Source organism: Bombus vancouverensis, chromosome 6, assembly GCF_051014615.1.
Source record: "Bombus vancouverensis nearcticus chromosome 6, iyBomVanc1_principal, whole genome shotgun sequence".
NCBI lineage: Eukaryota > Metazoa > Arthropoda > Insecta > Hymenoptera > Apidae > Bombus > Bombus vancouverensis.
Genome location: NC_134916.1, coordinates 10,355,760 through 10,370,917, shown reverse-complemented (window position 1 = coordinate 10,370,917; position 15,158 = coordinate 10,355,760). Strand labels below are relative to the sequence as shown.

At 28.5% G+C, this 15,158-nt stretch overlaps 3 protein-coding genes across 4 annotated transcripts; 2 read left to right on the top strand and 1 right to left on the bottom strand.

The window, feature by feature from the left end:
• Positions 1–34: 34 nt before the first annotated feature.
• On the top strand, positions 35–3,531 carry LOC117155625 (FAST kinase domain-containing protein 5, mitochondrial). The gene is made up of 7 exons (XM_033331807.2): positions 35–1,166; positions 1,240–1,401; positions 1,471–1,635; positions 1,736–1,964; positions 2,046–2,126; positions 2,211–2,501; positions 2,610–3,531. Exons 1-7 carry the CDS (start codon positions 169–171, stop codon positions 2,706–2,708), a joined length of 2,025 nt encoding a protein of 674 aa, XP_033187698.2. The 5' UTR covers positions 35–168; the 3' UTR covers positions 2,709–3,531.
• Positions 1,190–5,660, bottom strand: LOC117155626 (mitochondrial ornithine transporter 1). Its single transcript, XM_033331809.2, has 5 exons — positions 5,054–5,660; positions 4,477–4,713; positions 4,233–4,399; positions 3,886–4,158; positions 1,190–3,806 (listed from the first exon to the last, which is right to left on the bottom strand). Exons 1-5 carry the CDS (start codon positions 5,136–5,138, stop codon positions 3,621–3,623), a joined length of 948 nt encoding a protein of 315 aa, XP_033187700.1. The 5' UTR covers positions 5,139–5,660; the 3' UTR covers positions 1,190–3,620.
• A 468-nt stretch (positions 5,661–6,128) lies between these two features.
• Hmt4-20 (Histone methyltransferase 4-20) lies at positions 6,129–13,849 on the top strand. 2 transcript variants are annotated; one of them, XM_076619467.1, is made up of 9 exons: positions 6,129–6,438; positions 7,234–7,467; positions 7,550–7,715; positions 7,816–7,968; positions 8,052–8,180; positions 8,282–8,471; positions 8,546–8,954; positions 9,038–10,786; positions 10,869–13,849. In XM_076619467.1, exons 2-9 carry the CDS (start codon positions 7,253–7,255, stop codon positions 11,260–11,262), a joined length of 3,405 nt encoding a protein of 1,134 aa, XP_076475582.1. In that variant the 5' UTR covers positions 6,129–6,438; positions 7,234–7,252; the 3' UTR covers positions 11,263–13,849. The 2 variants fall into 2 exon arrangements, with proteins under 2 accessions (XP_076475582.1, XP_033187696.1); XM_033331805.2 differs by having other exon boundaries at positions 7,798–7,968.
• The last annotated feature ends 1,309 nt before the right edge of the window (positions 13,850–15,158 follow it).

Here is a 15,158-nt window from a genome sequence, read left to right as displayed (position 1 = left end):
ATATATGTATATAGATACATATACATATATAAGTATCTCGTTCACTACGAATTGGAATTGCAGCCATGTGAGAAGTTTCTGGTTCTGATTTCAGTTTTGTATACAAAGTTTTATTTAAAAGTTAAACGTATTTAATAAATAGCGCATCTTCTAATAAAAATCCAAAATATGAATGTTATTGCAAGAACGAGTTTAATCGTACTAAATTGTACTAAAACAATGATTTTGAGGTTACATAATAAATCATACTTTGCAAATACGACTAATTACACATGGACTTTAAAACCATATTCAAGATTTATAGAAAAATATAAATGCTTCGTTCTATGCCAGAGATATAAAGCAGTTGCAGTCAATAAAAATTGCCAAGATGATCCTATAAAAGAAAATATTTACATACCTGAACATAAAATCATGCATTTAATACTTCAAGATTCCATGTATTATGATAAAACTATTTTTCCACGCATTAAATCAAATGCAATAGTTACTTCTGAGGACATAGAAGATTTTTATAATGTAGATTGGTCACATGAATCTGCAGAGAATATTTCTAATGCTGTTAAGAAATTGGCATATTCTTATTTAAGTGGCACATGTTTGGAAATATCACTTCATGACAGGATTTTAGAAGCCTGTATTAAACAGCTCCCAGTAATGCAGGATAAACAAATAAAACTTTTAATGCAATGTTTAATTACGTTACATGATATAGTAACAGTATCACCTGTTTATAAAGAACTGATGAAAGCATTAGATACAGAATGTATAAAACGATTTTATAATTCAAATACTGAGCAAATGTTATTAATAATTGATGCATTTTATCAGCTTAATGTTACAAATCTTGAGTTTATGTGGCGTGCAATGAGAAAATTGCTTTCAAAACCGTATAGACTTTCTGGAAAAGCATTAGTTCAACTGTTCTTTTTTCTACCTTTGATTGATTCAAAATCATTTATAAATATATTTGAAATCGAATATCGGTTAGAAGAATGCATACATGAACTTGTTGCAGACGAAATAGGTATAATCGCAAGAGGTTTTTTTTTAAATAAAAGGAATATTGGCAACAAAGCCTTATTACCAATAATGATGGATAAAGTTAAGAAACATGTTACTACCGTGAACAGTGTTACTTTAGCAGCATTTATGAAACTTATTAGGTAATAATACAACTTATTATACATAATTTTTTATAGTAATTGTTATTATAATACATATAAATATGTGATACAGATTTAGTAACTGTTTACATTGTTTACAAATCTTTCAAGAATTATTGATATCTTTACATGACGAGATACCACGACTATCATTAAAATGTCTAACCCATATAACACATGCATTTGGATCTTTTCGTGTATATGATGAAATTTTAACAAATTCCATTATTCAAAGGTAAGTTAAGTAAGAGAAAAGTAATAATAACACATTCACTTATAAAAGAATTGCTTATTATTAATTTAGATTAGAAAATGAAATGGAAACTGCAAGAGTAAAAGATATTGAAAGAATTATTTATGGCATATGTACAGTTACTCCTATGACAGATTACTATAGCAATGTATGCTACAAATTATTGAACGAAATAATGTTAACTTATAAGACTATCAGAGCAAGTGAAATTAATAGGTAAATATTTTGTTTCCATATAATAATTACATATAGTACATACATATATTTAGAAATGTATTATGCAAAAATCAGTGATTCCATTATATATTAAATATAGCTTTCCAATATCGTTAGTACGTATTCTGACATTCTTAACAATTAAAAATATATATGCACCAGAATTAATTCAACACGTATTTGACCCAACATTTATAAAAAATACATACAAAAATAATCTCAAATTGTTGACAAATGAATGGCTGATATTACACTGCTCAGTAAAAATAGAATTGCCTTATTACAAAGGTCCATTACTGACAGATAATATGTATGAATATTTAGTAAAGGTACAGTGTAGTAAATAGAATTAAAAACTTACATTTTGCAGTTAGATAATTAAATATATTGAAACTTTTTTACTATTATAGAAATTTCATAAATATGACGATGATATCTACAGAAAGGACACCAATGTGAAGTTAAGGATGGAAATTGTATATATCTGTAAGGTATACAATACAAAATTATATTTAAGAAAAGCGCTCAAAAAATAGTAATGAAACATATTTAATGCATTAATATTATTATTTTAGAAAAAATTAGGAATAGATGTATATGTTGATTATATTTTACCTCAGTATTCAACTAGAGATATTGTCATTGGTATGGATACATGTAACAATCCTATTAAAATTGATTCTATTTTATCGGCAATGCCGACAAACTCGATCAAAAGTGTAAATAATGATGAATTAAAAAGAATAAAATGGAAAGTTATAGTTCCAATAATGCTTTTAATAAAAGTATCAGGTCATGATGGTTATATTGGATACATCCAGAGAAAATGTAGACAACTTGAAGTTCTAGGATACACACCGATTATGGTAATTTCTAAAATTATTGTTTCTTTTTTACAATGATATATAAATGATACATTAACTTCAGAATTGTTGAATAATGCATATATACTAATGGATTTTTAATTTTTATAGGTTTATGAGGATCAGTGGAATTATCTTGATGAAGAAAATAAAGAGAAATATTTAAAACAATTAATTTATCAAGATATTAAATCTAATTCATTTGAATGAAATAATTGTTTTGATATGAGAAAAGGTTTCCTTAAAAAGTAAATTCTGAAAACTTGATGAACTTTTTGAGTCTCCAAAGTCTCTAAAAAATAATTAGTCTTGAAATATTGTCATATTATATATATATGTCGGATTAAGGTTGGAATTTTGGGCGTTCGATGAACCTTCACTCAAGTTTACCGGTACAAATGTAGGTACTACAAGAGGCTACAAGTAATAGCGGCGATAGGATGGTCGCGATGCCGATGACAACGAATTCAGGTTCGACAACGAATCCACGGTCCATGGGATGACGAGCGCCAACGCAATACACGATTTGGATAACTCAATCAGCAATTCGCCCAACGACTAACTAACTAACTAACTCGTAATCCAAATGAAACTGCCCTTATATAGTCCTTTTCCCACTCCTTGGGTCAATCTCTGTTTTTGAGGAGAGCTGCACAACTATTTTCTACTTCCGTTATTACACTCATCAATTATGTAGTAATTATCATTACTACATCAATTCTACTCCCGTGACCGTGGGTACGTTCGGTGACTCATTATATCACCTCGAGCCCAAACCCATCGTCATAAACCTTAAGTGCCCGCATAACTATTTCTTCGTTTATTGCTTAAATGTCGATGTCGTAAACATCTGGATTGGGGTATTGGGTTTTTCCGAACATTCTAAAGAAAGGTCCCGATGTCCTTCCATCTCCGACATATATATACACACACATACAATAATATTATTGTTGTATTATAGACATTAATTATACAAGTTATAATATATAATATAATATAATAATAATAATAATAATTTTGTATAGAAAATCATTTTCATATCAGTTATTTTCAAATCCATTTATTATAGCCTATTTTATGCCTTATAATAAAAAGAATAATATCATATAAATATAATTTATTCTATTGGCTGTTCTCAAAAAAATCAAGCATGAATCTTTTAGAATATTCATAAGTTACAAATAATGTAGCTGTTGCTGGTACTGTCCTTATTAATGTTGGTTTTAAACCATTGTACAAAGAGCTAATACCTTCATTTTTTACGATGTCTTTCATAACTACTAATGCAGGACTTTTCAAATTTTTAATCTTTAAAAAAAGAATTAGAATATAAAACTTATTTATATTCTTGATTCGTATTATTTATATTATATAAAATGAAACTAACCTGTATCCTACTCTTAACTACATCTGCTGGAAATATTACAAGCCATAAGACACTTCCACCAATGGCACCAGCTACCATGGTTCTCTGCCATCCTATGTCATTCTTACTTTCATTTGGTTTTGTTAGAAGTTCTCTGGTTACTTCATAGCCTCCAAAAAAAAAGAAATATCCAGGCATTTCACGTGCTATAGTTGATGACAAACCAGTAAATAAACCTTTTATGCCTTGTTCTTTAAGAATTTGACGTGTTAATCCCCATGGACCAATTTCTTTCTAAACAAAATAATTTTTCTCAAAACATGAGTTCTTCTATAAATTTTACATATTAACTTTTTTATCTTAGTTACCTTAGCGACAGTTAATACTGATTTCATTTCCATTTGAACTTCTCTTACTGCTTGTAGCTTACATTTTATAAGTTCCGTAGGACATAATGTTAAAGAAGAGAAAAATGCAGCAAAAAATCCAGCACAAGCATTTTGAATTGATGTCAAATCTTCTATTTTTTTAATACCTATATAAATAAAATTTTTTTTTAATTAAAAACGTTAGTTCTTTTAACTGCATTGCATTTTAAAAAAATTATAGTACCTAAAACATTGGAAATAACTTTCTGACATCCTCCATATGCAGCAAACAATACTGAATTCTCAGCAACATTAGCAACTAGTGCAGGTATAGTTCCTGCATATAAACCACGCATTATTCCATCTGCTTTCAGGGTTTGTAAAAAGCAATTTGTCATTCCCTTATACATGGAGGGAAAGGTTTGCATTTTTACCTTAACTGTATCTAATGGTTGACCAACATATACAAGTGCTATCCCACCTTAGGTCAAAATGAAACATAATTATACTAAATAATTAATCCTTTTGCAACAAGCAGAGATCATTTATTTTTACTAATATATTCATTCATTTGTTGTTAGTAATCGCACAGTAACTAATTACTGACAACAATAAGGTTAAGCACTTCTTAAGAAAATTTGATTTCATAACATAAAATAGATTTAAGAAAAGATTATATAAGTAAAAATTATATAGATTACTATAAAAAATACAGATATTTGAAATTTTATTCATCTCATAATCGATTTATTTATTTCCTATTGATTTTAAGATTGTTTGTGCATTGATAAAAGTAATGATGTATTAGAATGTATTGTTACCGAGTGATCCAGAAATAAAGTCAATTAAACCAGCTCTAATACTATTTAATTGTTGATTTTCTTTTTCAGCAAATTCAAATGTCATCTTTATGTATATATCTAAATCAATAAACTCCAAATTCTAATGATTAATGAAATAACAGGTTAAGACATGCTATTCCGTTATTGTATTAACTACGATTTGAATGTTTATCTGTTATCGAATGGGAAAGATAAGAGAGGTCTATTTACTGACTAAAAATTACTAATACGATTTGTATCTTTGGTCTGATAAGCCTTTTTATTTACACAATGCATTTACATCTTTACAAGTTTCTAAATGCACGCATGCGCATTTGTATCTATACGAGATTGATAAAGAAATTGTTCATTGATCGGTGACAATTGAAGTATCAAATAGCCAATAATAAATTTAAAAATCATATTTCGCATACTCATGTACACAAGAAATTTCTGTACACAGCTAATTTTTATCTAGTCTAGAATAAATCTCGCTATAGTCTTTTGATCATGCGATGAATTCATCTTATAGCAATCGTATCTTTTATGGTACACATTTCTATAAGTTTTAATTGTATACTGCAGTGACATAATTAATAAAGTATCAAGCATTTATAATTTAACCTAAAATGGATTACTTTATAAAAACTCAAATACACAGCATTGTATTCAAAATGAAACTATTACAGTTTGTAAAGTATGATAAGTAATACACGTACAAAAGAAATGATTTATTCTAAAAACTAAAACTATCAATGAAGCTGTCTTGATATATATTTTTACTAGACAATGCTAGAAAACGGTTGTCATAGAAACGCAGTGCTACAGCTTTTAAATTCTATATTACTAAATTAATCACTTTATTATTTCAGATTGATTTTTAAAAAAGTGGATCAAAATTTTTTTCATTATAATATACGTATCACGTTGGTTCTTCGACTAAAGTAGATAGGTAGAATACTATAATTTTGGATAAATTATTCACAAATGTTTAAAACAAAATCTAAACTAAAATATTTTACTGAAATTCATGTAGTTTAGTAAATCAAGAAAGTTACTAGATCGTTGTATTCAAGATATACATGTATGACGTACGCGACAGTCTGTAGTTCCAAAACATGGGTTTTCTCAGTTATATTTTCAATTAAATGATTATCGTTTTTTGGTTTGTTTTAATAAAGGAAGCATTGGGTTTGACCTGTGTTGTAAAGAAATCGCAAAATTCAATACGATGCTTGTCTTCTTTGCATTACGAAAATAGGGAAAGTGTATGTGTTATAGTAGATCTGCCATGATAGATCCGAGCGCGTCTTCATCTTATACCAAAAAAGTCAGAGATTGTTAGCAAAATGTGTGATTTTTGTTATCAGGAGAGCTCTTTAAAGGTACGCATATCGTCTGACGAAAATTTAACGATTCTGCCCATTCTTTAGTAGCTTAATAAGGAGGTAAATTCTCTTATTAAATTGGAGCGCAGCGTGCCTCTAGGAGCGCTCTGGCTCGTCTGCGCCATTAGCGTTCAGAGCATGATCGCCAGAGATATTTCTATTATATTATCAAAATAGCATATTACCATGATAAACTGTTTTTTAGGCTCTTATTATCTATATTCCTTCACTATTTACCTTTCTTTTAGCTTGAAAGGGAAATGAAATAACTGAGTGATATGATTGACATGACGGTAATTCGAAATTTTTAGTAATATATTTTTTTGAAAATACTTCTTTTTAATTACTTGTCATTTTCCACGCCCTATTTGGTTTTTTCATTTTTATCCAAACAATTAAATATTATATTCGAAATTAATATATATCCTGTACAGGAATCTGTATATTTTTTATTTCATTGTATATCATTTAATTAACACTGTTAACATTTTTTATATATATGTACTGTTTCTTCATACCAAAAAAGTTGTATAAATATTGTCAGTTTTATTATTTTTAATACAAGGTATTAGGAAATTATTTTCTATCTTTATTGCTAGAAAATATTTAAAGGGACATGTTAGTTGATATTTAAGAAAGTTAAATGAGTGTGAATTACAAAAAGGTTTACATGGAATCATTATATTTTGTATAACAATATCCTTAAAATATGTATTTACATGTTAAAATAATAGTACAAATTTTTCATTTAATTATTTGAGCTAACTGTCAATTAATTTTTTAATTCTACAGTAAAAGTACAGATTACAGAATGGTGGTGGATTGCTTATCCATTCAAGGCTCAGTAGCTATAATACGGAAGCAGGAGCGAAGATTAGGTGGGTTAGTGGCTGCAAAGATGCAACCTAACAATGTTGGTAGTTGTGGTGGTATGACACCTAAAGAACTTTCTGACAATGATGATCTAGCTACTTCTCTCGTGTTAGATCCTTACCTGGGATTTACTACTCATAAAATGAATATCAGGTACATGTTTTTAAATATTACTTTAAATCTGTAAAATATATAACAAGAGATTTACATATGTAAAACTTATTTAATAATGAAGGTATAGGCCATTAAAAGCAAATAAAGATGAACTCCGTAAAATTATCTGTGAATTTATTCAAACACAAAATTATGAAAAAACATATAAAAAATTAATGGGTGGTGATTGGAGTGCAAGACTACCTCACACAAAATCTAAACAACAACAAATAAATTTGGAAAAACATGTGAGTTATATATACAAGTCAGGAATTTTTTGATATATTTTATAAAATTTTGTTTTGTATCAATCTTATTTCACTTTTATAGATTTACATATATTTAAAGGTTTTTGATAAAGATTCTGGATTTGCAATAGAACCATGCTTTAGGTATAGTCTTGAAGGTCAAAAAGGTGCCAAAATTTGTGCAACTCGCAAATGGCTAAAACATGATAAAATTTCTTGTCTTGTTGGTTGTATCGCAGAACTTAGTGAAAAGGTTTGTTTAAACTTATACATAAGACATTAAGAAAAATATAAAAATTGGTTTACATTTATTGTACTTCTAAAATGTTATTATAGGAGGAAGCAGCATTATTACATCCAGGAAAAAATGATTTTTCTGTTATGTTTAGTTGTCGCAAAAATTGTGCTCAGTTATGGTTAGGTCCAGCAGCATATATTAATCATGACTGTAGAGCTAACTGCAAGGTTAATAAATCAAATACAAATCATTATTGTTTTAATTATATTATATATTTTATTAATTATATATTTTTTAATTTATTCTAATTAAATTGTATAAAATATAGTTCGTGCCAACGGGAAGAGATACAGCTTGTATTAAAGTTCTTCGTGATATTGAAGTAGGGGAGGAAATTACTTGTTTCTATGGAGAAGACTTTTTCGGCGATGGCAACTGTTTCTGCGAATGTGAAACATGTGAGAGGAGGGCAACTGGAGCATTTGCAAATCAAAAACCAGGAGAAGAACTTTCCTCTGGTACTTTTAAGAACTAAATCTGAAATAACATCCATGAACACGTATACTTATCACCAAATTAAATATTCTTACAGGGTACCGTTTACGAGAAACAGATAATCGCATCAATCGCATGAAACATAGACAACAGCCATTAAGTCGCAATAAACAACAAGCTGATACTGCACTTACAGAAAGAAATGCAGTGCTTGTTGGTAATGCTGCTGTAGCACCACAAAGTGTTACCGTAAAAGAATTACGGAGAAGGGGATTAACAAAATATGATGCAGAGTTATTAATTGCACAAGGATGTCACTTCTCTGATATTGCTCAACAGCAACCTATTACAAATAATGGGGAAAATGTATTACAAACGTCTCAACCTCACCCAGCTGCCATTACAAGTTCTGTGACAAGAAATTTACGAAATAAACAATTGTTTAAATTGGACAGTAATAATGGTCATCAGAATAATGTTAAAAATCATACGCTTCGATCATCCAGGTAAGATATTTTATTTCATAAGTTAAATTATGAATTATAGTTATAAAACGAAAATGACAATATATTAAAAATTTTATGTACAGACTTCATAAAAGAACAGAATCGAAGAAGAATAAAGTTTCTGAGAAGGCTGGATCTCCTTGTTTAAATGGTTCCATAATAAATAATATTGAACTAGAAGACATAAGTCATCGCAAAGAAGATTCTGATAGAGTAGATGAAGAAATTGTGTACTCTAGATTACATAAGACTCATTCAAAAAGTAATTTGAATGAAGAAACTAATAATGTTTGCCATGTTCAGACCTTACATCATGATGTACTGGAAGAATCAACTTGTTCTAATCTTCAGAGGGAGTGTTCGGATTTAACATTCATTAAAAATAACAAAGAACTAAATAGCAAATTGATAAATGAAAAAGAAATACCTGATATTATTATAGAAATTAATTCTAATTCAGTAGGTAATATTAATACTTCCAATTCTAAAAAAGAACACTATAGTACAAATTCCTGTGATTCAGTTCATATAAGTTCCATGCCTGAAAGTCGATTAGATGATTTGCACAAAGCTAATGAGAGTGAGATAATTTCACAAGAAAATCGTCAGTCAAGAACCTGTCATTATAATTTGTCTTCAGTTGAAAATTCCAAAGATATGAACGATATCTCTACAACGCCAATAAAATCAAATAACTGCGTCAAAAAATATTTAGAACTTGAAAAACAACTCTTAAAGAAAGAGACAGAAAAATGTTATGATCCCATAAGTAAGGATTATTCTTGCAAAAATGACGAACAAATACCTTTAGTTCATATCAAATCACCCACAAATTCGAATTTTATAGAAACTGATACAATATCTACATTTGATATACACACATCCGGCAAAGATTTGAAGAAAAGTGACTCTACAAATTCAAACATATTGGTGAAATACTTACTAGAAAATGAAACAAACAAATTTGATAGGTTTATTTCAGAATCTAGTAAGTCTATAGATAATAATGAACATGATAAAATAAATTTTGTAAAAGAAAATACGGATATAGAAAATAGCGAAGAAAATTGTCAGAATGGTATAATCATGAAAAATAATATGTACGTAGTTAATGTTGCAACATCTGAAATAAAATCTGAAAATACTGAAATTATTGAAACATGTACAACAAACCTAAATTCTCGAATAGATCCCTATAGGGAAAATAATGAAAATTTCAGTACAATGGAAACTAACGATTACAGCGAGATTAACAAATGTAATTTAGAGGATACTCACAATACAATTTTAAAAAATGATTCATCACCCACAACATTGAAGTCTCATAAAAGTAGAAAAAAGCTATTAAGCGAGAAGAAATCCACAATTTCTGAACTAAGAGAAGAATTAGAAACTGTAGTAGAACATAAGATGACTGATAACATGATTGCGTCTATTTCAAAAACTCGTAGCAAAGCAGAAAAGACAAAAAGTAGATTAACAAGAAGTCAGAAAAGAGATCGAAAGAAAATAGCGACTACTGAAATTGGTGTAGCTGACGACGATTCGGGTATTCAAGGTGATATTTATGAGTTTAGTGAGAAAGAAAGTAATCTGGAAGATATTAGAATACCATCGATAATGCGACGTAAACAAGAAACTCGTCATACACCCGGTCTCACTTCACATTTACAAGAAATGCAATACAACGATGAATACAATAAAGCCGAACCTCCAGTATTACTTCCACAAGAACCATGGCCACCAGCTAGTTGCAACCAGAATCAACTGTTAGATTCAGATGGTAATAGGCAATCAAGAGAAAATTCCATAGATAGTGAAAGTCTAAACAGGTAAATATTTTTATATTTTGCACTTGTATTTTAAGATTTGTTATTTTACAAAATTTATATATAGAAAAATTATTCATTGCAGATTATCAGCTTGTAGTAACGATAGTGCACAAAAGTTAACAGCTGCTTCTGAATATCAATGGCAAATGAATAGTTCTAATTGTCAAGTGTATCCAACTACTCCAGAGAGAACTGGCAGATTAAAACTTACTCTTCGCATGAAACGTTCGCCAGTTTTAGAAGACATTGTAGAGTCGGGTACGAGTTTAAGTGAAGATAGTTATGAACCTGAATACGAAGTATTACGTGTAGAGGGTGTGGAAAGAAGCAGACGTAAGAAAAAACATAAAACGCGGGATCGCGAAAGACGACATAAAAAACGTGAATTAAATCTTGACCCTCCTCCGCCACCTATGAAAAGGCTACGTTTAATTTTTGGCAATGAAACACATACTATTGACTTTCCACATTCTTAACAACTATAAATAGATTTTCAGTACCATCTGGAACAAATTATAAATACAATTTAGACGTGTAAAAACAGGTCTCCTTGTCCTGTAACATCGTGAATTTCTATGTAATTCTACAACTTCAAACGATAAGCGATATGCCTGTCGTTAAATTTTATAGATATTTGGTGATATAACTATTGTGTTCTGGTTTTGTGTTATTTTTTTACTGTTTAAATTCTGTTTTGCTTCTCATTCTTCTAACAACGAATAATTAAAGGCCTAGTAAAATTTTTCCAATGAGAAACTGAAAACAGTAATAAAAAGACGACATGTATTGATTTACGCATATGTTATTCAGTGAATATTTGTTTGAAAATTTTGTATAGCTCCATTTAAAATAGTTAACACATAAATAGTTAGTTCATTGCTATATTCATTCATAATAAAATTAGTATTTTATTTTATCTTTTTCATTAATATAATATTTGAGCAAACATAATATCGATACGGCAAGCTGGTTTTAAAACTTATAGTCTTTCACTGTCAATTTACTTTCGATATTAATGGGTTTGTATTATTAAACAATTTTTTACTAATAAAATATTTATATCATATAAAAATTTCACATATATAGGATAAAGAAAATAGCGATTATTTTCTTGTATTGAAAACAAGGAAAGAACATGAGTTGAATTGTATCTAAGTACTATTTCCGTAGATAAGGACAAAGGAGAAAAATCCATACTCTTATACTATGTATAATAGTTATAATAGTTATAATAATAATAAAATAATAATGATGATAATGATAATAATTCAATAATTAAATTAGCTAAATACTAGGTAACATATATTAACTGCTGTTCTCAACATGCGTGATTGACTACCGTGAAAAAATTGTAAATATTGCTTATGTGTATGTACGCGCGTATGTATGTATATGCGCATGTATCATAAATGATAAATATACATGCACGTATATATACATGAACAAATCACATAAACAGACAGACACACACACACAAACACACACACACACACACACCACACACGCGTGTAAAAGAAAATTTCATTACTGTATTCTGTATATCGATGTATTACAATGCCTTAATTAATGCAAATGAATATGAAGCAAGCGCATTACACATAAGTGTCATCATATACCGAATACATCGTTTACATACGGTAACGAAAAATATAAGAAAATTTTGTTTAGCGAGATAAATGGAAAAGATTAATTAAACAAATTAAAGGAAACAAGTAATTATGTTTTCAATAGAGTTTCTGACATTGATTTAGTATTTAAAGGAATAGAATTTTATATTGAATTGGTAAGATTGTTGTTTCATTTATGAAACAAGCTAACTGATGATAGCATAAAGCTTAATTAGGAGAGTCATACAGCTTTAGTAATTATTCAGATCTGAACAAATTTGGTAGACAACATTTTTTAAGTCACCTTCTTACTTTAAGCGGCATAAAAAATCCATCTCACGTTTTCTGTATATTTAAGATTTCCATATTTTTCGAACAAAATATATCATCAAATTTTTGCGACTCGTACACGATGAATGTGAATATTTACTTTAAAAAATATTATAACAAAACATCATTATTTATTTTTTATGATCAATTGGACCTGTATAGTGAAATCGTGATAAAAATAATATTCGCAAAGTAGATTTTTAAGTTGCAGTAATTGTTTGACTTATTTTACTTATTTGTAACTTTAATAATATCTTTTATACGTTTACGATATGCGAAGGTAAACATTTTAAAACATACATTCGACGATGTTGTCTTTGATACTCGCTCTAATCTGTCGCTTTTTCAAGTGTATTTTAATTTTAGATGTGAATATGAAGTCATTCAATCAGAGTTCATACAGGTTATTAACATTAATCTTATTAGTGTATTAAATGTTAACTAGATGTGCTCTTTTTATTCCATATATATGTTAACTGTAAGTTTTGGTTTTCATACATTTTCGTTGTTATATTTCCTGGTAATGATTGTTAAATGAATATTTTGAAGAAAATTGAAATACACTTAAGACGCGGCAAAATACAGCGACTAACATTAGTAAATTGAGATTGATCATACGCTGTTCATTAATGAATATCATAACATTTCTTTATCATTTATCCTTAAATTTTCATCTAATAAATTGTTATAATTGTAGCTATACAAATTTGTTGAAAGTATATTACTGTACATTTTGTATTGTATAGGTGTGTATTTCTTTTATGTTCTGTGTTTATTAATAGGATGCACGCTGCGACAAGAAAATAAAGCTTTCAAATAGAACAAAAGAAGTACCAGTTATAAAATTCAGTATTTGATCAATATGATAATGTATGAAAAAGAAATTGTGTTTGAAAAATCCAGTTAAAAATTAATACATCGTCAAATTAATTGACAGCGACGACTATTCCTCCATTGTGTAATAGAGCATTTAATTAATGTGAGACCGTTATGTCTTTTGGACTTAATCGTATAAAATAAGATGTAATTTTCCTCGATAATATGCCCGGTAATCGATCTATGATATAATATAAAATTTGTGATAAACCTACTATATTATTCTATTAAATATTCTTGTTCTAACGTAGCATCGTAGTAACTGTTTCCCTCTAAGATTTTAGCGAATTATCCAATCGCATTGACCGAATTATTATTAAATCGTATTACATGTATTTCTAGATTTGTAAAATAGCAGAACCTGTCTATTGTAAAACGAAGAGAAGAGAATCGGCAAAATTGATTTTTAGCATTTCAGATTGTGAGGATTTGAAATTGTGTATTTCATCCTTTAAGATGAAGGAAAATTCGCGTTAATTCGGATTTTCATCAATATATGTATAAAAGCTAGTAGTATATATAAAATAATAATGTATACTTTTTACTAGTAATGTTAATGCAACATCACTGCGTTATAAACTGGAAAAAAATGTTGTCAAAATTTTAGCGACGATTATTTAAATACGCATATTTTTTGTGACTGAAAAGTATAGGAACTGTATTAAGAAAAAAAACTGATTAATCCATAGCGATTCGTTAAATCGAATTTTAGCACCTATCTTTAATAAGCGGGGGAAGGCATAGGAAGTTTCTATCGATGTTAGATCAAAATGTGCATCGAACATAAATAAATTCTTATGTTTTCAAATGTGTAGAAATGAACGTACGTTCACGAACATACACAGAGACGTGAACAATGTCTCCTATGTTAACTGTGGTTTCTTCTTTTTGCATAGTATAGAAACGTTCTTTGCTTTCCGTTATGGGCAGCTTTTTTCTCACTGCCATTATAAAATCGCATAGTTAAATAACATCGTTACTTTCCTCTTTAAATTTAGTACTTGTTGTTCTTAAATTATATAATTACAAAGTGCAATCCTACGATAACTACCGTACATAACACTTATGTACATGTTGAAAAGTAACTTTAATTGTAAATTAGAGCTTAAGATTTAGTTTCAATAATTCAAAGAATTTATAGCCTTGGCGTACCCTGTAAATGTATTATTATCATTATTGTAATTGTATTATCTTTATTGATCGAAAGAAACATATAGAAATGTATATTATAATTATTATTTTCTACAAATTAAGGTATGATAATAAATGAATTGCGTAACCTAATATAATAATAACAATAATAATAATAATAACGATAATAACATATGCCATTTGTTATTATTTAATAAGTAAACGTAAAAGTATATTAAACTTTTGTCACGTGTCACAACTTTGAAACATTAATTGGATAGGCTTGTACGTAAAATGAACCATACAAAAACAAATAGTATAGTTTTCTATTGGTTGCTCATAATATAATACTTTTTAAATCCAATTCAACTATTTTTGTTCTTATCATATTTATTTATTTTAAAAATAATTTGTTTCTTTCAAAGACG